This window comes from Protopterus annectens, chromosome 6.part0 (assembly GCF_019279795.1).
Source record: "Protopterus annectens isolate FY-2018-M chromosome 6.part0, PAN1.0, whole genome shotgun sequence".
NCBI lineage: Eukaryota > Metazoa > Chordata > Ceratodontiformes > Protopteridae > Protopterus > Protopterus annectens.
The window spans coordinates 1,440,442,566-1,440,468,962 of NC_056737.1; the positions used below are offsets into that span (position 1 = coordinate 1,440,442,566).

Genomic DNA, 26,397 nt, shown 5'->3' on the forward strand with positions numbered 1-26,397 from the left:
TCTCAAAATGCACTCGCTCGAAGCACTCCTTAAAATGGAGAGCATTGGCATTTGTGCCATAACAGAGATCTGGTTCAAGGCAGCAGAAAGCACCCCTGCACTACCAGGCTATAACTTATTCCACACCTTTCGGTCCCAGAACTTGGACCGAAGCTCCAAAGGTAGTGGTGTTTCCATATTCATAAAAGATGTGTACACCTCCAGACTAGTAGCCCAACATAACTCATCTGAGATACTTCAGGTGCAGCAAACACTGGGTAAGACAGCGATTCAGGTTATAGACTGCTATAGGTCCCCAACCATGCCCCAAGACTCACACTCCATGTTCCTAAGCACCCTGGAGAATATTAGGGTTCAACCTAACACTCTGATACTGGACGACTTCAACTACCCGTCCAGTAACTGGGAAAACTACTCATGTACAAATGCACTTGCCCAACATTTCCTGAAATTCATTAATTGCAATGCTCTGGACCAATTTGTTCATATCCCCACTAGAGGTAGCAACATCCTTGACCTGGTCATTACTAACATTGGCGACCGTTGCTCTACACCAATAGTCAACTCCTCCCTGGTTAGATCTGACCACAAACCAATCACCTTGAAAATCCACATCCCTCCCACCCCACCCCACCCCCACAAAGTTAGCCATCATGAAAAACTTCTCCAAAGCTAACTTTAGGCTCCTAAAAACAGAGGTGGCTAACTTCACAGCACCCATGCAAATAGAGATCAGTTGAATGACCACAGAATCATACACCAATGCACTGTACAAACAAATACACAAATGCATGGATCTCGCCATACCCAACAGAAACAAGATGCTCTCCTCCAAAAAAAGGAAGCCAATCTGGTGGTCCCCTGATATAAACAAACTCTACAGCAGAAGGAGGAAACTAATGTGGAATAAGGTGAAGGCCCAAGACTGGAAAAACACCCTTATCAGCCTCAACAAAAAGTTGAGATCCCTCATCAGATCCTCTAAAGCTAGCTATGAAAACAGAATTGCAGCAGATAGTAAAGAAAACCACAAGGCCTTCTATAGTTACGTCAAGAATCTCCATGGCAATACCCAGATTTGCTCTGAGCTACTGCACAATGGTACCTCCTATACTGAGCCAACAGATATTGCCAATATACTGGCCGACAGATTTAGTGCCAACTTTACCACCCTCCCTCCAAAGGACCAATCACAATACCAGTAGTTTGCCAGGCTCCCAGTATTACTGCTGCACAGGTTAAAACAGCGCTGCCCAAGGCCAAGAATACAGCGTCTATGGGACCTGACAGTATCCCCGGCTGTGTTCTACATGAACTACAGAGTGAACTGGCACCTCACCTGTGTGCCCTGTTCAATCACAGCCTCACTTCAGGCTATGTCCCTACCAAATGGCACACTGCCACAGTCATCGCTCTCCACAAAGGAGGAGCAACTACAGACCTGGGAACTATCGCCCATTAGCCTGACGAGTCTGTTATGCAAAGCTATGGAACACATCATCATGGACTTAATAAACAAGGATATAGAGAATCTTCAAACTCTGGATCCCACACAGTTTGGTTTTGTGAAGGGTGGATCATGCCTGCTCAACTTGGTCAACTTCTTTGAATCAGTCACCAGAGCTGTGGATGAAAGTAAGGTGGTTCATACAACCTACCTTGATCTGGCCAAGGCCTTTGATACCATTCCCCACACAAGAATCATATAAAAACTCACTATGCTAGACATCAAACCTTATATTACTAGGTGGGTTGCAAACTGGCTCACAGGTAGAACCCACAGTGTGAAATAGCTGACTCCAAATCAGACTGCTGACCAGTCACGAGTGGAGTCCCACAGGGCTCGGTCCTGGGTCCTCTCCTGTTTAGTATCTATTTCTCTGAAGGCAAGGCCAACATGAAAAGACTCTGGCTGACAAAGTTCACAGATGATTGCAAATTGGGAGCTATTATTAACACCCCTACTGATGTTGAAGTTCTACAGAAAGGCCTTACTGAGACCAACGACTGGTGTCAGAACCATGGCCTTAAGAGCAATGCCAAAAAATGTGTCGTCATCCCCTTTGGGAAAAACCTGGTTCCAATGAATTACCACATCAATGGTAGTCCACTGAACACAGAAGGCATTATATGAGATCTGGGAACACAGATTGACAGCAACCTCTCTTTTGACCACCACATTGCCACTGTGGTCAGAAAGTCCTTCTTTGTGGCACATCTCATTACTAAGGGTTTTGCATCCAGGAAGAAAGAAGTCATTGTCTCCCTCTACTCTTCCCTCATTAAGCCAGTCATTGACTACAATACCCCATTTGGCATGTACCTCACTAAACACCTGCAACAACTGGAGAGGCTGCAAAAGTACTTCACAAAGAGGATCCTAGGCCTTAAACATTTGTCCTATAGGGACAGACTAAAAAAAATTCCAACTATTGTCTGTCTCATATCGCCTACTTAGAGGTGATCTCTGCTTGACTTACAAAGCCATGTCTGACCCAGCTCTGTTAGAAATGCTACATCTAAAGAAATCCTAATCCCTCCACACCACATGCTTCAGAGACCTCAACCTCATTAACACAATCAACAGAACATGCTGGAGGGACAGGTTCATAACTCAGAAAGTGCCCATGCTGTGGAATAGACTTCCCATACATGTCAAACAGAGCACCTCAGTGGCCCTCTTCAAGAGTCTTGATGAGTGGATGGGAAATAGAAAATTCACCCCAGGGATCACTCCAGTGGCTCTACTCAAAAAAGGCACTACGAGCTAAGGTCGGGTGGCATGATGCCAGGGTAATCTTATGGGCTAGGCTTGTAAAGGCCGCAGGGCCATTAGCCTAGTACACACCTATAAACCTATATACCTATAGCAATAGTCAGAGATAGTGATATACATATAGGCACAGACACACACACACACACACACACACACACACACACACACACACACACACCCACACACACACGGAAAGGATGAGACAAATGGCTAAAAGTACACAGAGAAATAAAGTAGTAAACAAATGAAAAAATGAACAAGGTCTAAATGTTAGAAATCATGTCAAAGTAAAAGAGATGCATTTTCTTTGTTCCAGGTTTGATATACTATCTGACAAAATTGAAGTGATGTTGATTTTCTTACTCACAGTGTGTGTAATACAGCTTAATTTGTGTAATGCCATTATAATCACAGAGTGAAAATGAAAGCTATTATATGAGACCATAAAGAAAACAAATATGCTTCCTTTGATTATTTTTTTTTTTTTGGTTATCTCCCACTCTCTAGAAAACGTAACATCAGTGAAGCAGTCACGCTATAGAATTATTAATCAATACCCTGCCCTAGGTGGACAGGAATGCCCAGATACCCTTTATGAAGAAAGAGAATGTGAAAATGTGGCCATCTGTCCAACATACAGGTACTGTGTTATTATTCATGAGGTCATGTTCAATGTTTAAAGAACTTTTATATTTTTTACTCTGAAGAACATTGAAAGCTAGGAATTGTTTTCACTTGACTGATTTACAAATGCAGGTTTGCCTTTTTTAAAAGACTATTCTAAATAGCAGTCTCTATCTTTCTGTATTGATTTAAGGTATTGTTATGAAATATTTAGAATGAAACTCCTAGATGTATAGTTTCACACTATGTACTGCATGGCATAATAGGCATTACAGACAGTAAACAAAATCTCAGATATGTACATGTCTGAACACGTAAAATATATGTATTTTACTAAAAAAATTTTAGTAAATATTTTTGTCTGAGAAAATATGTTACTTTGGTTATTATTTCACAAGATTTCACTAATGATATTATTCTAATGTATATTGTTTTTATCAGTCTGTACAGAAGCGATTTGTACTTGTTTGTTGTAAACTGTATGTCCAAATCAAAGCACCAAAGAGGTTATATGAGAATATGGGTGGTAGACAGCAGTATAGCATAAAAGCGCTTTCATAAAAATTTGAAGTAGTACAGCATATTAAATACCAAAATATGGCACAATGATCAGTTGCAGCAGGCACTTAATTGGGACTTCCAGGTATAAAGAAACATAAACAAATAGTCCTTCATGAAAGTGTTTTATTGCACGTGACTTTTAATGAGAAGGGGGTTGTCATTATTCCAGTGACAGAAATATTCCCTATACAGGAGACATATATAAGATTTTAATTCTGATGTAACAGCTTACTAAAAATGTATTTTACCATAACTCTATTAGTTATAGCGAACAAATCGTACATTACATCCTCCTTCATTAACTAAGTATATTACACAATGTCAGACTGTGAAAATAAAGACTGTAATATAAATTTGGTGCCTGTGTACAGAATACCATGTGGAAGTGACTTGATTACATGAGAGCTTTGTCTCTGTCAGTACATGATGTTCAGTTCACACACATATATATATATATATATATATATATATATATAGCAACAGAATCATTGTCTTGTTTGTTAAAATATATTATGATATTTTTTTCTGCAATGCAATGACAGCTTAGAGTAAAAGTAGAATATAAGACATTAGTTTTACGTTCAGTCCTTATCTGAAGTTATGCATCCTCCAATAGAGAAGTGTAACACACGTATATGATACCATATATTCAAAGATATGCTGTATTTGGTACAGGTGTATGAAGCTGTATTACAGTCCCCCTATAATAGTTTATAACAACAGCACTAGTACATTCAATATGAAATTTAAAACTCTACATTTATTGTGAGTTGAATCTAAAAACATCTGCATCATGGAAGCTATGAATTATAGTAAACAAAATGTTTGATAAAACAAAGCATTTTTGCTCCTTCATTGTGATCCTGAAATAAGCAGACACTAACTCCAAGCCTTGTTGCATAAAAACTGTCCCAATAAAATGTCAAGGTATATCACCACTGAATGTGAAGGCCATATAAACACAGTTTTCAGTGTAAAAAAATTACCTTGTTGTTCTTAGACATGTATACTTACTCCAAATGAGCCTTATGATTATTTAACAGTAAATATCATACTGTTCTATGTCTTCACTTATAACCTATCCCAAAGAAGCCATTTCTGGGAACAGTTCTGATGTCTCATTGCCATGAAATGAAAATTCTGTGATGGTCTCAGTAACATGTTTCAGCTTGCTGAACCAAGGTTCATTTGATAGCCCCTGCCAAGTCATTATAAGACTTACTTGGTAGTTATCCTGCACTACTAGCGCACACGCACACACACACACACACACACACACACACACACACACACACACACACACACACACACGGGTCTACTTCATTTGATCGAAAGACCATGTTGACCTAAACCTATTTGATCAAAATTCATTTGATCGAAAACCAGTATTCAAGGCATAAACCTTGTTGTCCCCCTCCCCAATGTCATGCGACCCTGGAGTTGGTATATATAGTTAGGGGGGGTTGTGGTGGGTGCAGCCTCCCACATTGTGGGGTGTGGGGCGCAAAGCCCCCCACCTATTTTCATTTAAAATCTGTACTTTTTTGTTTTATTTTCTTCTTTTAAAGGAAACTGGGTGGGGAGCTTCACCCCCACAACCCCCCATGTGAGGGGATGCACCCCCCAGCCCCGCAACTATATATACCAACTCCAGGGTCGCACGACATTGGGGAGGGGGACAAATCCCTGTTATTTGCCTTGAATACTGGTTTTCAATCAAATGGGTTTAGGTCAAATGGTCTTTCGATCAAAGGAAGTAGACTCACACACACACACACACATATATATATATATATATATATATATATATATATATATATATATATATATATATATATATATATATATATATATGTATATATATATATATATATATATATATATATATATATATATATATATATATATATATATGGGTACATTTCAATCGACCGACAAGTCGGAAGGCCGACATTCACTCCACCGACACATTAAAACATCGACAGTGCAAACACGGACATTTCACAGGTAAGACTTTTAAATTCGCTAATCATGCCTACCACACATGCATAACACTGCCACACTTCCTAAACCATGGTAGGCTTGATTAGCGAATTTAAAAGTCTTACCTGTGAAATGTCCGTGTTTGCGCTGTCGATGTTTTAATGTGTCGGTGGAGTGAATTTCGGTCTTCCGACTTGTCGGTTGATTGAAATGTACCCATATATATATATATATATATATATATATATATATATATATATATATATATATATATATATATATAGATATATATACATATAGAGAGAGAGGCAGATTACTTAATAACCAGGTAGGTCACTGGTCATATGACTGTGTTCATTTGCCACCTAACTTGCCAACCATGCCACCCTATATGGTTACAATTTTAACACTTCTAGAAGGGTTAAGCAAAAATATATAGTAACTTTGTTTGTGTAAATGTTAGAGCTATGGAAACCTATAAATACAGTGACAAGTCTTTAATTCAAAGTAATTTTTTAAAATACTGTTTAAAGGAAGAATTAGTTGGATAGTTTCTTATGTTCACTGAGATAGAATTCCATAAGGCTTTTGTTACAGAGACTCTCTAGCACTCTTAAATTCTACTTCAGCCTTTGTTAACACACTCTCTCTCTTTCTGTTTATTCTCTCTCTCATGCACGCACACACACACACACACACACACACACACACACACACACACACACACACACACACATACACACACACACACACACACACACAACTATATATGTGTGTTTGTGTGTGTGTTTAAATACATCTAAAAAGCTAATATCTGACATTATAATGAGACCAACTAACATGCTAATAAAGTAACAGTATAACTAACAGCCAAAATTGTCATACCACTACAATGACAAGACCAAACTAGTTGTAAAATTTACGATGAAAGGAAATCTACATGATGGTTTAAAACATACCGCAGTACATGATGGAGCTGAATGCATTTTATATTTTTTATTGCTTGTTAACTCAAAACTTTCTCTGTATGCATAAAGGCATTTTGAATCTGAATAAAATAGTTCTGAAATTAGTTGATTGTCAAATGCATAAATAAATTAAAAGGCAACAGCATTTGTAGAAAGTTTTCTTATTGCAATAAAATGTGAAGTATGATTAAACAAAGGCAGTAGCATTGTATTTTGCATTATGATGGTGGTAATTATTCTGGGAAAGTGGCCCAACAAGTAATAGGTAACGTTTTAGAAAAAAAATAGTTTACAGTTAATAAAGCCAACTAAAAGAGAAATTCTGCAATTTGCAGTGTAATATCTTTGCTAAGCAAAAATGAATAATGATTATTCTAGTATGTGAGAGATTAATGTTGACAGATTGTATTGTCATTTTCAGAAGGGTATTTACTTTGATTTTTCTAAGGCAAAGAGTCAGAGACGTTATTCAAGCTTAGGAATCAGAATGTGTTTGATTATTCGGTATCATGTATCAAGGTAAGAATGTGTACTAAACTATAAAAAAGTTTTAGCTGCTTTCACACACAGCATGCTTCTTTACTTCATTCCTAGAAGAGAGCCAAATTCTCATTAAACCCCTTAATGATTATGTCTTGCGTTGCACACTTTGTATATTTATTTCTGGCAAAGATGCATGGAAAAAGGGCAGAGTAATGTGTTTCAGTATGTTGATTTCAGATAGACATACACTGCCCCCAACAAGAATATAATAATTTTTCACAGTGGTCTTGACGTTGCCAATTGCTTTTACACAGCCTTACTCTAAAGGAAAAAAAAAAGGTACTTTATCTCTAAACATATGAAGGCTGATTGTGAAGAAAGTTGAAAGACATAAAAAACAATGGAAATGTTTTCCAAGATGTTGATCAGAGAAACATAAGGATGCTTATGCTATGCACTGTCAACCTATATCAGTGATCAATAAATTGCAATTTGTAACTAAATTTTCACAGTTATCTTGCACTGATACCACCCAAAGATAGTCACCTTCTATATGCCCATGTTATGCTGTATTGTGATGAAAGTAGAAAAGGGGTAACATACCAAGTTATTTCATTGTATTGATTTCAAACATATATGCACTATCCACAAATCATGGAGCCATATCAATAATGGTTTCATTGTGACTTTGAAATTGCCCTTTGTTCTCATTTCCAATAATCTCTCCAAAAATTGCCACTTATGTTAATCACATCTGAAGTGTGCCTCTGAAGAACTTGACATAAATAATGGCCACAGTAATGCATTTCAACTTGTACTTGTTATTCACAGCCACACCCTCAGCAATTATCATGATGATAATAATAATTATTAGTATAATAATAAAAGAATGTATCACTTATGTGGGTAGTAGGATCAGTTTACATATCAGATAAGCATATCTATTGCTCTACCAACATTTCTAATTACAATGATAACCACAAGAAATAAAGGTGTCCTAACAGACATTACTTTCAAATGACAACCAGTTTTAGGTTAACGACTGAGAAGAACTGCTTAGTACAACTGATCTTAGATACTTTCATTAAATAGTAACAGGACAAGGATTTTATATCTATGTTGTATTACTGTGTGAGATAAGTGGAAGTGAGAAGTCATGCTGATAAACAGAAAGCATTCTTACTTCTGGTCCAAACTCTTATTAACTGTACTAGAAGATGTAGAGTAATTAATGTCCTGGTGAAATAATTGCCCTACGTTTTTTGATTAAATTGGTTTCTTGTCGGTTTTAAAATAAAAATGTTAAAACTGAATTATAACAGAATCCTTAGCTTTGGCCTTTTCTACAATGCACAAATAACTTTGGAAAAATAGTTAAGATGGTCACTAGAAAGGAAAACATAATCATAAGTAGGTAGTTCTCAGGTTAGTAAGCTTCTAAGGCATTCTAGTTAATTTCAAAATTAAAGAAAAAGAGACACTTTTATTTTAAATACCATTCTTTCATCTGAAAAACATTATATATTAATATGTTAGTGTACCATATTTCATTAAGTATTCCTTTTTTGACTGCACTGTAGTGCTCTTCTATTACTATTAAACACTGGTCAATCTAATTTTACTGTTGCTTTAAATGGACCTTGCAATTTACTATGCTAGTTTTATAACGTCATATAAAATAGTGGAATTACTATTATTATTATTACTATTATCATTATAATTGCTTCAACTACTAGTCAAAAGTTAATTTAACTTTGTTTAACCTTCCTCAACTAACTAGTAGCTCCAGAATGAAAAAAAAAATATTATGTCAACTAAAATTCTGCAGATTAACTTACACTGACAGAATGTTTAGTTGAAAAAAAAAAAAAAAAAAAAACAAAGCACGTGTTTTTGTAAATGAAAAAAAACTGCATTCCCCACATGAGGATGAGCAGCCTTACACCCTTGCTACTTAAATATATCATACCATACATGACACAAGAGTGGGAAAAAGGAGAAATTTTCTGAGTCACTTTACTCAGTGATAGCAACTGACCAAGCAAAATTACCATTACCATTTTAGTCAGTGAAACAGTTTGAAGAAAAGCTTCTAATCTATTACACACATGCAAATATACATGTACGTGTTTGTGAACATGTGTGTGTACTGTGTGTGTACATACACACACACACACACACACACACACACACATGCACACAAACATATTATTGTGCATTGATTCCTTGTAATTAGACAAGCAAGACTTTCAAATAGACTGCCAGGTATTTCCTCTATATCAAATGTATATTCTGCGTGCACACATATGGAGAAGTTAGAGTTACGCATCAGCCTAAATGTTAAACCCCATGAGAACAGAGCAAGGTCATGCAAACACCACATAAAAGGCACACAAGCGAAGAATCAAAGCAGAGAACCTTTCATTGCCTGGTAAAAATCTACGTACAGCACTATCATGCTACTGTTGTGTAGCAGTTAATATTGCCTTATTCGTGTACTTACTAATAACATTATTCAGTATTTGCTGTGTGTGTTTCATACCATGTGTAGCATTCACTCTATATAGACCATTAATGTAAATATCTCATTAGTCCTAGTTTGTAGCTTACCACAGATGAATTCAGTCACAAGTATGCTCTTTATCTCATGTCTTTTTTCTCACTGTATAGATCTGTATGGCAGTACACGCATCTAGAACACATCTCTGTATTTACTCTGTGCCTTTATGGTTTAAGCTTTATGTTTAACAATGTTATCTGTTATTCAAACACTACTTTAAAATAGCTTACAAAATTATAAAATTCGAGTAGAATTATTTTTCCACCACTGCTGTACACAATGGATGCTCTGTGGCTTGTGCAACCTTTCAGAGGTTCAGTTCTGTCCCATTATGGTGCTGGAAGCAGATCACCCCTTCTTACCGTAGCTTTGAATAACCTGATAATTTTTTAATCGTCAAGGAAGGTAAGACATGGACAAAAGAAGGTTTTCAGTCGTATATGTTTATGTGACAATATTGGTGTCCATTTAGATGAAAATAACATTGAGGGACCTGTTAAGGTCTTAGCATTCTTGGGAATAAGGACTTGTACAATTCACAGTTCCTTTTGACTACCCACAGAGAACATTATTAAAATATCAGCTGCTGTGAGTAATTGTCTGCCAGTCAAGACAGTGACAATCAGAAGAGGCATGAACTTGGTTGGACTGCTTAACTCTTCTTGCAGAGCCACAGCCTCACTAGAACATGCTAGATCAACTGCAGATTTGATGCAAGGTGGTCACAAAAAAAAAAAAAACACTGTAGGTTAAGAATTATCAACAGAGAAAGGGAATACCTCAGTCTATGGTTTAATTTCATTGTTCATCTCTCTGTCAAAAGAACTGGCTTTCAAATGAAGCACATCAAGTAGTCACAGACTCTTCTGGTAGCCATGGCTTAGAGGTTTATTTTAATAGACATTTTTTCGCAGTTCCTTGTTTTCATACCTCGTCTGAACTTAGGAGAAGGGGGATTACATTTTTAGAAATTATTCAAATTTGGTTAGTAGTGCTCATTTGCCAGGAGTAGCTTGTGAACAAATAGTTGATATTCAGTTTGGATAACAAAGCTGCAGTGTCTTCTTTAACAAAGAAATCTTCCTAGAATGTTGGAGTTATTTCAGAGTTATCTATCTATCTATCTATCTATCTGTCTATCTATCTATCTATCTATCTATCTATCTATCTATCTATCTATCTATCTATCTATCTATCTATCTATCTATCTATCTATCTATCTATCTATCCTTTGTTGACACAGTTAGTCCCATTAGGCTGGAAGCCTCTTTTCAAGGTAGACCTAAGGTAGTATTTATACTACTATGGAAAATTTGGCTATGGCTCCAGAGAACTTCCTCTACTCTTTTGATAGGTGCCGTGGGATCTTTAACATCCACCAGAGCTACCACCAACTCAGGCAGATGGGACCTCAATTTAACATGTTATCCAAAGGAGAGAAGATTGATAGTACTTCTTAGTTTAATGAATAATCTGCCTTTTCCATCAGAATATATAATTGGAACAAAGAACATTTTGGCTGATTTACTGTCTTAGTCGCAACTGGAAAAATTCAAACAGACATATCTCATACTCCTATACTTGAAGAAATTTGGTTGTTTGGAGAAGAGTGACTTATTGCTGGTTTTGGAATCTAAGGTCCTACAACATTAGAAAGTTGTATACTTAAGCAATTAGCCATTGTACTCATTTTTTCATACTCTAAAAAAAGATGAGTGATGGTAATTCCAAAACATTGGAAGTACTTGTTTCATTATAATCAATCAGGCCTTTCACCAGATTCTGTCAATGTTAATTTAATGCCATTAATGTTATTTTCACTTTCTTTTTATTTTCCAGATGTCACCTAACATTAGGTGGTGGGCAGAGTTTTAAAAGGATGGAGCATGAAATGGGGTGGTAGATGCCCTGTCCGTATCTTGCTACTGAAATCTATTTTGCAAGGCCTGAATTTCATTTGTTACTTTATAGAATGATAGATAAATACATGGATAGATATAGATATAAATATTCAGTTACAGTATAAACTCTTCAAGAAGATGGCACTAGTTACCAATAAATATTTGGTCGCACGTGCATGTATGTGTTTGTGACAAACAGGGTTGGGGACAAAGTTAATGTTTATAAGAAATAGGGTTAGGGGTCAAAGTTAATGTTTATAAGAAATAGGGTTAGGGGTCAAAGTTAATGTTTATAAGAAATAGGGTTAGGGGACAAAGCTGTATCAGTTTAGTTGCCATTTCTAATTCCAGTGATGTTCACATGAAAAAATAAATCTAAAAATGAATTTCAGGAACACTTTAAAGTCTTACGGTTGATATACTGTTCCTTGACAAAAAAAATGAATGCATCATCATTGTGACAGAAATGTTATAACAAAGTTTTATTGTTGCAAAATTGATGTTACTCCTCTTCATAAAGTACTCTGTGATGTGAATAACATTAAACCAATTCAGTTTCCATTGCAGTAGAATTTAATTGGAGATAATTTTTGTTATCAAAATTAAAAAAAAAAAACTTTGCTAGGTAAAATAAACTATAACAAGGAATATATGATTAATAGCAGTACTTAAAATAGCTGTTTATAATTGAATATTCTTCCACTTCAGTTCTCAGTTCATGATTTATTGAATATTCATCCAGTTCCAATTTCAATTCATGTTTTAATGAATATTCAGCCAATTCTAGTTTCAGTTCCTAGAGGTCTACTATAATCAGTGACTCAGAGTCCACAGTGATGATACTGCATGAATTTAATTCATACCATTATTTCACAATTGGATCATATGTTTATATGATGTCGAGAATCTAAAGTGAAATAAGCTAAACCATCAATCCATACTCACACCAGTCAGTTCAACGAAACAGCCCAAATCAGTCACTTTTAACCTGAATGGCAATGACTTTCTGCATTTGTTTTCAGTCAGAACAAATCACATACTTAAGAGTAATGACGCAAAAATATGCAGTTCTCCCAGTGTAAATATATCATGCTGGAAATATTTCCAATAACATAACATTTGACCCATTCTGGATTTCATCAACTTTGTATACATAACTTTGTATAAACCTTCTAAACCCAACTGTATGAGAGAAAAGCTTACAGAAACAAGCACATTGGCAGTCATCATAAATTACTGTAAAAAAAAAAATATATATATATATATATATATATATATATATATATATATATATAAAAATACTGAAGTGAAAGTGCAATTTAACGAAAACGTACTTTTGTGAAACACAAATAAGCAAAATAAAAAATAAAAAAAAAAAAAACAAGTTTTGCAGAGTATAAAGCCCCCCTGGGCCATCCCACCCCCACTAATTATATATATATAACTCCAAGATAGCACTACAGTGGGAAAAAGGGTGCATCTCCTTATCCTCATTGTACTGTGACCTATATCAAAAATCCCCAACTACTGTAAACCTTAATCTACCATTAAACGTGTAAAAAAGAGGAAAAAAACATTGCACCTGTACTTTCACATGATCCCAAAATGGCCAGCAGGTATTTGCTTATTTGTATTTTGCCTAAGTGCATTTTCATTAAACTGTACTTTTGCTTAAGTAAGTCCTGCATTTGAGATTCGAAGATGTGTAGTTTTGGTGAATTAAATATATATAAATAAATAAATATATATATATATATATATATATATATATATATATATATATATATATATATATATATATATATATATATATATATATAGATCTGAAGAAGTCCTTACACACATTAAAGGATGAAAGCGCTAATCAACAGTTTGGCTTCAGTGTGAATCCTTTCAGTTAGTTTTGTTTTTTTATTTCTGTTTCTTTCGTATAGAAGTTTAGAGTTTAATATATATATATATATATATATATATATATATATATATATATATATATATATATATATATAGTAAAATCAAAGATAGAACAGTTATCAAGCTCCACTGCTCAATTGTTAATTGAAACACTGAACAGTTAAACAAATGCTTTTGCAGGGTAGAAAACTCCCAACAAATTCATGTGGGGGCATGCCTCCACCTAACCAACTCCAAGATTACCCTACACTGGAGAAAGGGCAAACTCACCAATCCTCACTGTAGTCCAATCTTGCACTAGCACATAAACACTAGCATGTGTGATCAGATGATTTTTGATCACAGATACCAGCCTTTTTCCTGTTTGATGAAAAACATTTGATCAAAGGAAAGACAACCATGTGTGTGTACGTGTGTGTGTGTGTGTGTGTGTGTGTGTGTGTGTGTGTGTGTGTGTGTGTGTGTGTGTGTGTGTGTGTGTGTGTATATATATATATATATATATATATATATATATATATATATATAGATAGATAGATAGATATAGATATGTGTGTGCATGAATATATGCGTATATATATATATATATATATATATATATATATATATATATATATATATATATATATATATATATATATATATATATATATATATATATATATATATATATATATATATATATATATATATGTTCACTATGTAATCTTGAAATACTGAAATCCTGAATTTCAGTATTTTGAAATTACGTAGCCAAAAACCCAACCACAACACACAATTCCAAAACCGCGTAACTGCGAAATTTTAAATCCCGAAGGTATGCTACACATACAGCACACACACAAACACGCACACAACTGCCCCCACAATCAAATTAATTATTCTACACTACAGATAAGCAGGGAGGCAAGCCCCCATGCACCCTCCCATGTTGGAGGCTGTGCCCCCCACACCTCCCCCTACTAATATATTTTAACTCCGAGATCGCATAGACACACAAACGAAACTCACACCCACACATTTCACAGTCCCTCACACACACTCTTACACACACTACAGCCCCTAACCAACACACTTACACATATGTACTTACCTAAACTTCCACCCATCCATGCACACAGTGCACCAGCAGAGGTGGAAATTCAGCATCTCTGTGCTTCGATTTTGAATTTCACGCTTCTGCCAGATTCGGAACTTTGAGTTTTTGGCTATGTAATTTTGAAATACTGAAATTTGGGATTTCAGTATTTCGAGATTACATAGTATATATATATATATATATATATATATATATATATAGAGAGAGAGAGAGAGAGAGAGAGAGAGAGAGAGAGAGAGACATGCAGAGGTATAGATATAGATATTTATATATGCCTTAACTGCACGTTTGCCAACTTAAATATCTTATTATTATCTAATTATAATACAGTCTGTAATCAGACTCTTTATATGCATCAAATCGTACAACAGCAGGTGTTAATGAAATATATACTTTTAACTCAGTAAATAGTGATAAATCTTTAGAACCCAATACAAATGATTTTCATATGTTTAGGATAGGATGGAGATAAACTTTGTGAGCTTATTGCCCATATCCAGGAAGCTTCTCATCTCACTTGTTTTCCTTGGCAATTCAATCTTTATTTTTTAAATAATACTTCCCCATTTTTTTCTTCATTTTTACAAGATTCACAGGTACCCAAATTGAGTCACATCCTGACCTCTCTTGCATATGCTATGCCTGATAGTGTTTTGGTGTTTGCTTCCCACACATGGATATTATTGATGTAACAGACTATTACCTCAGTCCAATTAGTAATCTCTGTCTCCATCCTATTTTGAAAATGTTCTGTAGGAGAACTTATACCAAACATCAGATTGATGAAAAAACATCCCCATAGGAATCTAACATTGTACACGTTGTTATCTTCTTTGTCAGAAGACTCTAATAAGAATGTAGATTGGCAAACAGAAAAATAATTCTGGAACTTGTAGACAAAATAAAGAAAAACTTTCATGCCAAGGAACAAGAACATGAAACTAAAGTTTATTTTTTTTATTTTTCGGAGTCACCATTTCTGTTTATAGTTTGGCATAGGGCTCTGTAAATATTTGGGCATGAGGTCACATATGTAGAGTTTGCTTCACAAAAAAAAGCAGAATGAAATTTTCTCTGCATACTTCTTCATTAAAATTTATCAACCTTTTTAGGGCCGTCATTCCACAATCCCAGTCCATATGTTCTTCCGTTTTGCTTATAACTCCATTATGATCCTTTTCCTCATTGTTTGCTTTATGTATTTCTGCGGTTGCAGAAAAACTTCATATATGTCTGCTCTGGCATGACCTTAACTTCATATATGTCTGCTCTGGCATGACCTTAACTTCATATATGTCTGTTCTGGCATGACCTTAACTTCATATATGGCTGTTCTGGCATGACCTTAACTTCATATATGTCTGTTCTGGGATGACCTTAACGTCATATTTGTCTGCTCTGGCATGACCTTAACTTCATATATGTCTGCTCTGGCATGACCTTAACTTCATATATGTCTGTTCTGGCATGACCTTAACTTCATATATGGCTGTTCTGGCATGACCTTAACTTTATATATGTCTGTTCTGGCATGACCTTAACGTCATATTTGTCTGTTCTGGCATGACCTTAACTTCATATATGTCTGTTCAGGCATGACCTTAACATCATATATGTCTGTTCTGGCATGACCTTAATGATCTAGTTCTCCTGAACCAAAGCAAAGACATTTTGTAATTGCTTCCATTTTGCTAAATCTGTATCCATACAGTCTGCTTCTTGATTTTATATGGTTGGCCTGCTATGGCTGTATATAGTTCATTAGCTAAATAAATATTTTCAGAAATGAACTTGTCACCTTAGTATGTCATTTGTCTGGCTATCCTTCCACTTTTTAGTAAACTGCCATCAGGCCCTAAAATGATGTGTGTGATTCATGTAGACCTTCTCTGTTACCCCATCTGCAATGTCCTTGTGCACCTTTTACTGAATCAATGTAATGTCTGTGTTGGTAACAGTTTAAACATACATTGCTTTTCTTCATAAGCCTTTTAGCCATCTATGGCTTCTCACCAACTTCTGTGGTGTATAACAGTGTTTTGCCCACTGTGACTTCATCCACTGCGTTTTCTTTCAGATACAACTTATCAAAATCACCTCCACCCTTTAATCCATGACATGAGGAATCTTTCAGTGGGCATGACATGTGTAGGTAACTTGCTACTTGTTGTGCCATTTGTAGTCCCACAATTCCTTAAATTTCCTTAGTTTATTAGACTACACATGAGCTTGGGTTTTGGGCTTTTCTCGGCAGCAGCTTCCTGAATATATACCTCTATGTCTACACTGCCCACATCAACATGAGTCGCCCTTTCCTGCGGGAAGATGTCCTTGGACTACCTTGCCTTATTTCTGCCTTTCTTAAGTGTCTCTTCTCTTTTCAACAGAAATTTGTCCTGTAGCAATGTTTCTCTTAGGCCAACAGCTGCTGGTCTCTGTCTGGTCAGGTTGTACAGTTTTCAATTAGCAGATATGGTACAGTAGAAATAATTCCAATTTCTTGCTGCAGTCTCAGAATAAGAATAGACCTTTTATAAATGACAGTTTTCAAAGGCATAAAGAAGGCATTGAAGCCACATCCCATGGTTAAATGTTTTTCCTGCTTCTTTGTCTATGATCAGGCCTCAGAAAAAGTGGCTTAATTTCTCGTATAATAAAATCAACATGTTTACCTGTTTTTTTTTTCCTCTGAAGAATCACTGAAATTGCTTGTAAGATGAAAGCATTCACTTCTATTTTCTCACTTCCAAGGTATGGCAGGTTTGAAGGATTCAGGGCATTAACAGTGAAACTGGTGCTCATTGAGAAGTCTTTTCTTATTGTAATGCCTCTATCATTATGTATATGCCTCTATTCAGCCAGTCTATCATCTCAGCATATAGTGTTTCCTTTAAGTTGGTGCTATTTATGACACCATGCATGTCTCAATATATTAATTTCAATAGTGAAGTACTTTCATCAGATCACTATGACTGGATTTTTTTAACTGAGCGAAAGAAACATCTAAAATTTCTGTGCATGCTTGCATACAAGTACACATATACACAGCTTTAAGCAACCCTGTTTAATACATCGTGCCTCTGTAATGAAGTACAGAAATTAGTTGACATTATGGTTACATTACAAAACAGTTATATGACTTGCAGCAGTGTAAAACACCATCTTTATTAAGCAATCGCACTATCTGGCAGCTCTGTAAATAGGAGAAGCAATTACAGTAATAAATTTAGTGGAAGATTTGTCTGCAAAAATATTCCCTGTTAGTCTCTACTATTTCCACCTGAACTAAACAGAAAGCAGGATGCCTGCAGCCTGAAATCAGAAAGGTCATATCTCCTTTTCATGGCTGTATATAAAAGTCAGTCAAATCAATGCATTCTCACAGTCATGCAGCTTAGTCAGTGTGAGCGATCTGTAGAAAACAAAGGAGTAAAAACTTGATGAACTTAAAATAGCCTCTTCTGTTAATCATCTTAATTTTATCGTGAGTGAGTCACAGACTGCTTCAGATCCAAGTATTTTTCAGTTCCATAAATACTGTTGTTTTAACTGTGGACAAAGTTTAAATGGTACTTTTCCGTTAAAGCCCTACCACATCTTTGCACTGCTCTGTTTTGCCAGCATTTCAGTTTCTGTTTTGCTGTTTTTTCAGTTTCTGTGTGACAGGTACATACCTAACCAGTTGGCGTACAATTTCTACTTGTACTTCCTTTTTATGAGTAGTTGTGCTAGTCCTATTTGTACTAGTTCTTACCTGGTTAGTAGTATCTCCTTTACCATGTAACTGGAAGATTTTCATTGCTGATTAAAGAGGAACTTCCTGTATTTACAGAGCTGTGTATCTGTGTTTGAGCCTCTTCGGAAGGCAGCAACCAGGGTGCCAAGGGAATAAACTTTTAACTATTACATGGTGAAGTGATTTATTTTATTGTTTCACTGCTACCAGCGCTTTGTTATTATAGCGACCAACATTTTCATTTACATTTGTCTCAGTAAAAATTGTAGGGTTATAAAACGTCTTTGTTGATTATTACTAATTCCACCACTTCTTCATCTCACTCCGGGTCCACATTTTGGTAAGTCTTGCCTAAAAATTATTTCTCATTGTTTAAGTTGCTGCCTTCAGCTGTCAGTCTACTGTCTGTTATTGCCTGGTTATACCAGTAAATCTAACGTATCTGTATTGAAAGGCAGTATCCCAGAGAGATGGTGAATGAGCAGATAGATGGATTGATTAACACAAGAAAAGTTTTGCGTAGAAACCCACAATATTAACAGAAGCAAATGAAAATGGAAAGGCTAGTGATAGTAAAAATGAGGCACATGTTATGGAAATGCAGTATCCTCCAGCGGTGAAAGAGTAAAACAGTACTGAATTATGTTATCTGGTGTGCAAACATTACAAAGAAGCTACAGTCGTAATCTATCTTTTTTATTTTTATTTATTTTACATTTGTTAACCGGGCTAGTCTGGCTGGATACATGTCCATTTTCAGCAGAGGCCCGAGGAGAAAAGCTCCGCTATAATACTAATTATACAGTTTAAAGAAACTAAAACACTAAATCAAGTAAACACTCAAACAATAAAAAAAAAGTGAAGTACAAATGAATATATAGTATTGCTGGTATAGTCAGGCCAGATAAGTGTCTATTTTCTGCAAAGGGTTAAGGAGGAAAACTCCACTGTCATACTAAAAAAGAAAGAAACCAACATTGTCAAAGAGAGAGATATTATATAATATATAATATACAGTGTTAGCTATGAAAGCAGGTAGTATAGCAGTTATCAGTCAGGATTGGAGCATGGGCATAGCCAGTGATTTTGTAAATGATTTCTAATCTGTTTTTTGAAAAGGTAACATGAGCTTAGGGAGGTCAGTTCAGTGGGAAGTTTATTCCAACATGATCCGACAGTATTTGCAAATAAGGAGTCACCTGCTTTATTATGAGATTTGAGAGTAGTTACTAGGAGCTTGTTGGCTGAGCGAAGTGTACTAAGATTTTTATAAGGTGTGATTAGGTTGTTCAGTATGGGTGTGTTGGAGGGTAATGTAGAATTTTAAAAGTCATGACTAGTTGCTGTAGGAGTATTAGGTTTGGAAGTTCTAGCCAGTTGAGTTTCTTTAAGTTAAGACAGTGGTGAGTATGGAAAGGAGAGCCAGTTGCAAATCTGGCAATACTATGGTAGGCTAGATTAAGTTTCTGAAGGTTAGTTTTAGAAATGTTGATAAAGGAAGGAGAGGCATACAGTAGTGTAGAGATGAGGTGAGTTTGAGCAAGGGATACTCGGGATGTGGCAGTAAGAAAGGGTTTGAGTCTGTAGAGGGCACCTATCTTTTTATTTACTGTCTTGATAGTTAAATCAATGTGATGGTCAAAGTTTAGCTGATTGTCTATGGTAACACCTAGCAGTTTTGTGGAATCATCAGGTTTAATGATAGTGCCATTGCAGGACACAATGGAAAAAGTGATAGGGGTGGATTTTAGGGTTGGGGTGAAAAGTAGAAGTTTGTTTTTTTGGGGATTTAGGAGGAGACAGATATGTTTAAACCATTTTTCTGCAGCTGTGAAAGCCAATTGGGTAGAGGAGTGGAGTTCAACTGGGGATGGAGCAGAGCAGATGAGAGTAGAATCGTCAGCATACTGTATACAAGTGGATGTAGGGAGGGAAGTAGGCAGGTTATTTATGAATATAGAGAAAAGTAGGGGACCTAGGATGGACCCTTGTGGGACGCCTATAGTCACTGGGAGTTGAAAGGATAGATGGCTGTCCCAAAGGACTGCTTGTTTTCTGTTTGTCAAATAGGAGTCAAACCACTGTAGTGCTAGTGAGTCAAGTGACAGGGATTGTAGAGTGTGGAGGAGAAGTTGATGGTTGACCATATCGAATGCTTTGAGAGGTCTAAGAATAGTGCAGAGGAGAACAGGTTGTTGTTGCGATTTTTGTTGATTATGTCAGTGAAGGAGAGAAGGGCAGTAGAGGTACTCTGGTAGGGCCTGAAACCATGTTGTGAGTCTACAAGCAAGTTGTTATTCAAGAGATGATGTAAGAGTTGATGGTGTATGCAGCGTTCCATTATTTTGGATAGAGGAGATAGAAGGGCAATAGGCCGAAAATTGGAGAGTTCATTAGAGTTACCTCCTTTATGGAGTGGAATGATATGGGAGATTTTCCAACAAGAAGGGATTTTGGACTCAGTTATAGTTCTGTTTATTAAGATGGAGACTGGGTAGGCTAGTTCGGTTGCAGCTAGTTGAAGATATTCAGCTGGTAGCTTGTCGGCAGAAGGGGTGCAGGGTTTGAGTTTAGATAGTAGTTTACGTATAAAGGTTGTGGAGACAGTATTAAACTTTAGCATGGGAGTGCTGTTTTGGGTAGGGGTTATTTGGAGGGATGGGGGGGAGACATGGTGTTTGCCAGGGAGGCGACTGTTTGAGAGAAGAAGTCATTGAAGGTGTTGGCTATTATGTCAGGTTGGGTTTGGGCTAGGCTAGCTGGGGTAGGAGTTTTGGTGTTCCCTGGATGGAGTAGTTTGTTTATTCCTGACCAAAATTGTTTGGGGTTTTGGTTTTGTTGATATTTAAAGTGATAGTTTTTTTTATCCAGATAGATAAGTTTCTTTGTTGTGTTTCTGAGGTGTTTGAAGTTTTGGCGGTCGGTAGGGTTTTTTGTGGACCTCCATTTAGTCCATAATTTATTTCTAGCTCGCATATTTTGCTTAGTAGTTTTGGAGAGCCATGGGGCAGCCTTGGAGCTTAGTCTAATTAAGCGGGGTGGGGCATGATGGTCAAGAATTTGAAGGAAGGTATTGTTGAAGTGGGTTACTGCTTCGTCTATTGGGAGGTGTTTTAGAGTTGACCAGTCATATTCTTTGAGTTCGTTTTGAAAGGATGCTAGGTTAAAATCTGTTTTGTTGCGTATGGTACGATAGGTAGCTTGCTTGGGATTGTAGTATTTTTGTTTAGTGATAAAGGTTAGGAGATGGTCACTGATATTGTCAGGGAGTATTCCTGTTTTATAGGAGAGGGGATTGTTGTTCACTAGTATCCAATCTAGAGTGGTTTGTTTGTGGGTTGATTTGTGTATTCTAGTAGGGGAGTTAATGGTTTGCTGAAAGTTGAAGAGATTAATGTGAATGGAGGGTTTGGGAGATATGCAGGAGTTCCAGTCAATATTGAAATCTCCTAAGATTATGGTTTCTTGGGGAAAGCTACTGGAGACCCAGCCTAGGATATTTTCTAGTGTGTTAATGTTCTTGCCTGGAGGGATGTAAGAACATATGATATAAATAGCTTTGGTTTTATTAACTTGGAGTTTGGCACAAAGTATTTCAGCATTGGCTGGGGAGGGGGGCAAGGAGTCAATTAAGGCTACCTGTAGTTGGGATTTGTATAAAAGGGCTACTCCCCGCCTTTTTTCTAAGACGATCTTGCCTTAAGGTGCTATAACCTGGGGGAGTAAATTTGTTGTCTTTGGTACTAGGTTTAAGCCAAGTTTCAGTGAGACAGAGAATATCAAAGGCATAGAAATCTATTAAGGCATGGAGTTGTGTGATTTTATTGTTGATGCTACGAATATTTAGGTGAGCAATACAGAGGAGTCAGAGGAGAAAGGTGAGCTAGAACAGTTAGAAGTTAGGTTTGATGGGGTATGGCTTATGAGAGTATTTGGGCCAGGGTTGGGGTGGATGTCACCATATATCAATAAAAGTGTTTGTGGGACTTGAAATACTTTTGGGTTTTTACAGGGTGTTAGATAAAATCGTTTAGAGGTTTGGAATCTGTAGTAGTGTATTTTGTGGTAGAGAGGGGGAAGGTAGGGACAGCTTGATAGTATATTAATATGTATTTGGTCAGGTAGGGGAAGTGTAGATGTGGTGTGTTTGGCTATTACAGGAGGTTGGCTAAGGATAGGATATTCATAGGAGGTAAGAGTATAGTAGTAGAGAAGGATGTTAAGAAGAAGAAATAAATAGATTGAGTTAAGGTTTGAAGGCATGCTCCTATAGAGATGAGCTTAGTAAGTATAGGACTGTGTGGTGAGAACAGTAGAGTAAGGTGAGGCAGTAAGATAAATGTGTGGAGAGAGGGTGTGGTTGTAGGATTAAGAGTATGATGTGAAATAGGTGGTGTGTGCAGGGAGAGAGATAAGTGGTTAATTAGTAGGGGGAGTGTCTAAGCAAGTATAAAGGTAGGACCCCTGGGGGTGGGTGGGAATTGGGGGTAGGGTGGGGAGCGGAGTGAGCCCGCAGGGCGAACGGAGCGGGTAGACACAAGAGAGAGAAGTTCAGCAGGAAACAATCAGAGATAGGGAGAAAAACAGGTAAGACAGTGAGTTAGAGAAAGAAAATGATAAGTAATTTCTGTAATGAGTACAGGTAAGAATGTAGAGGATATAAAGTGAGAGGATAACAGGTAAGGTAAAAGAGATTATTTTAAAAAAGAAGAAAAAAAAGCAGGTCAGGAAGAAAGCTTACGATAAGAAAAGTGTAATGAAGGCAGAAGATAAGCAGGGTGGAAGAAAAAGGAGAACACAGGAGAACTATGATGGAGGTGCCCCTATGTGGAAGAAGTATGATTACAGGAACAGGCCGTATAGCAGGGGACTAGGTACGAGAGGGGGAGGGGGGAAGGAGAGAAGTATGCTAACAATTAAGGATAGTAGAGGTAGATAAAGATAGAGTTAAGATGGAGGTATCTAATGTGGAAGGGGGAATAAGTAGGCTGCAGGAGGTGCTGGAGGGTTGCTTAACCCGAGGTACACAAATAGAGTAAGTCTGCTCTAGCTAAGAAACATAACATACTTATATACACAGGATAGGTCGCTGCCTCTTGATAGTGTATAGTGATATCTATATACTTCTTTTAACATTAAACATTTGTCAGTCCTAAATGAATGAGTAGATTCCGGCAAAATATCAGCAAACCACAGCAGCACCAGCAGCATGAAGACGTCCTAGGAGTTTAACGGAAAAGTACTGTTTAAACAGTACTTAATTTTAAAAGAAATATAACTGGTTGTTTTACAGACTTTGTCCATTTGTTAATATCATAACCATTACTTATTTGTATCTCTGAATTATACAACATAGAAAGAAATTGCATTATTTTGTGTTATAAATCATCAAATTAAATACAGGTAAGCATTGCCATGTCCTGTTTGAACTAAAATATATAAACTGTGCTATGTCATCTATTTTTGGTGATGTATCTGTTACCTAGGTGATAAAGGGACACATTTTGAGGTGGTGTTTTTATCTGAGGATTATTGTTGGGATTTCTCCATTTAATCCATCATCGTGCTTTAAAGCAGCCTCTTTGTGCTGATAATATTAAAGAAAAGGTGGTTGCCATACTGAAAATCTTGCCTGTCCTGGATCTGTGTGTTTTCCCTTGTAGATTCTGAACTCTGCATTGCACTGTGTTCAATAACAACTTACTAATTTTCAAAAAGACAAACCACACTGGTTTGAAATATTGATATTGTGGAGTATATCTTAATATATGTTATATCCAAAAATGTATAAACATATTACTAATTAGTCCTGAAACCCTCTTATTTGTGATGTTAACTGATATAACCTCTTATTTTACTTTATTTCATATCAGTTATATTGAATTTAAGAAGCAAGTAATTAGAAAATACATTAGGTTCTCCATCAATGAAGGGGGTGGTTCTTGGCGGAATGATAAAATCAGTATATTCTTACATAAAAAAGACATATTCCATACATATACACATCATGTAGCTGTATGTATGGACAAAGTGAGTATGACTAGAAAAATGTCTATAAGGCTACATTAGTATGCCATTTGCTTCATGAGTTTAAATACAATATACACACATTTTTATACTAACAGCAGTAACAGAAAGTAATTCATTTGACTCATGTAATCTTAAGAATCACAAATGGAAGGCCCAAGGAAACAAACGGATGTAGATAAAATCCACAATAACTTTAATCCAGAAACCTTTTAAAATAAAAACTTGTCTAAAACAATGAAAGATAAGCGCTTTCATTCAAAAAATACAAGAACCTCATCAGAAAACAATGCTGAAAGTACACACTCATTTTAAAGCTTTTGTGTTTGATCATATGACTGCCAAGCCCCCAGGAACTGAAACATCATCTTAAAGGAGCCATTGAACAGAAATTCACAGTGCATAAAACTAAGTCAGTACTATTTACAAAAAGTGCAACAAAAAATAAAATATCAACAATAGAAATAGGATGCATTCCCCATAAAATAGAAAGTAATAAGGTTGATGAACTTTTATTACTATTAAAAGGCATTTGTTTCAAAATGCAAAATTTGAATGCATGGTGTGGGTGACATTTTATGAATTTATACAGTGTGTTAACCTCTTTTCTCATTTTGATTTCATATAAATGTTTGTATATTCTGTCCTTCAGTCTCCTCTCCACATTTCCTATGTAGAAACAGAGGCAGAACATACATAGTGCACAGTATATTGCCTTTGTTGTACAACAATTGAATCTGTTTTTTATAGTGACCACCTGGTTGTTAAATATAAATTCATGGCACACCAGAATATTGGGGCAGTAGGGACAACAACCAAACTTTTTTATACATATGGTGTATGTTATTTATTTATTTATTAATTATATTTTGCTGGCCTTTATCTACTTTGAAAGTCTGACTGAGCAATGCCCTTTTTCAGTGGAGGCCCAAGGAAAAACAATCCATTTTACTGACATCATGGACATCACTGACTGTCATTTACATCCATGAGCAATAGTTCCATTATTCAGACATCTTTGATGTCAGTTACATCATTTACAAGGGAGGTTTCCATCTGTGTTATGGTGATGAACTTGGTAGGGCCATTTGGAGTGCCTGATTATGTAGCTTTACCGAAGGTCACTTAGGCTGTTGGGTAGGTTACCATTTATGGTACCATTGTTTGGAGTGCATGTTAGGATCCAGTCTAGGATGGATGCTTTACATGAGGACTTGTTAATTTGAGCTGGAGAGCCTAGCACGATGGTTTCCAGTTTTATGTTAAGTGAGATCCAAAGAGGATCCCTTCCAAAATGGGAATGTTGTTACCAGGTGGTATGTTTAGACGTATGATGGCTAGAGATTTGTGAGTATTCTGCTTGAGGAGTGAGATGAGATATTCAGCATTGTTGAAAGTGGGTATAATATTATGATAAGTGGGGAGATCTGAAAAATTTGTATAGAATATAACAAGTCCACCTGTTTTTGTGTTGGTTCTATCTAGTCTGAGTATATTATAACTTGGTGGGAGTATTTCTTTATCTTTGGTAATTGGTTTTAACTAGGTTTCTGTGGCTATGAAGAGCTCAGGGAAGTAGTGTGCTATACAAGCATGAACTTATGTGATTCTGTTAAAGAGCCTTCTTAGGTTACAGTGTAGTATTTTAAGTCATAGGTGGTTGTAGAAGTAGCCTGCCAGTGTTTCAGGATGTGTAGAGGCTGCTTTGATGAGATCTGGGGTAGATATTGTTCCCCTTCACAAGATTGAATGAATGGAAGCTCGA

The 26,397-nt window shown here is 36.3% G+C and overlaps 1 protein-coding gene across 1 annotated transcript in view; it reads left to right on the top strand.

The window, feature by feature from the left end:
- THSD7B (thrombospondin type 1 domain containing 7B) overlaps nucleotides 1-26,397 on the top strand; it is a 6,482,604-nt gene that overhangs the window by 4,172,771 nt on the left and 2,283,436 nt on the right. Inside the window, exon 13 of the mRNA XM_044074964.1 lies at nucleotides 3,284-3,416. Within this exon, the coding sequence (XP_043930899.1) occupies nucleotides 3,284-3,416 (133 nt within the window). The remainder of the gene's footprint in view (nucleotides 1-3,283; nucleotides 3,417-26,397) is intronic.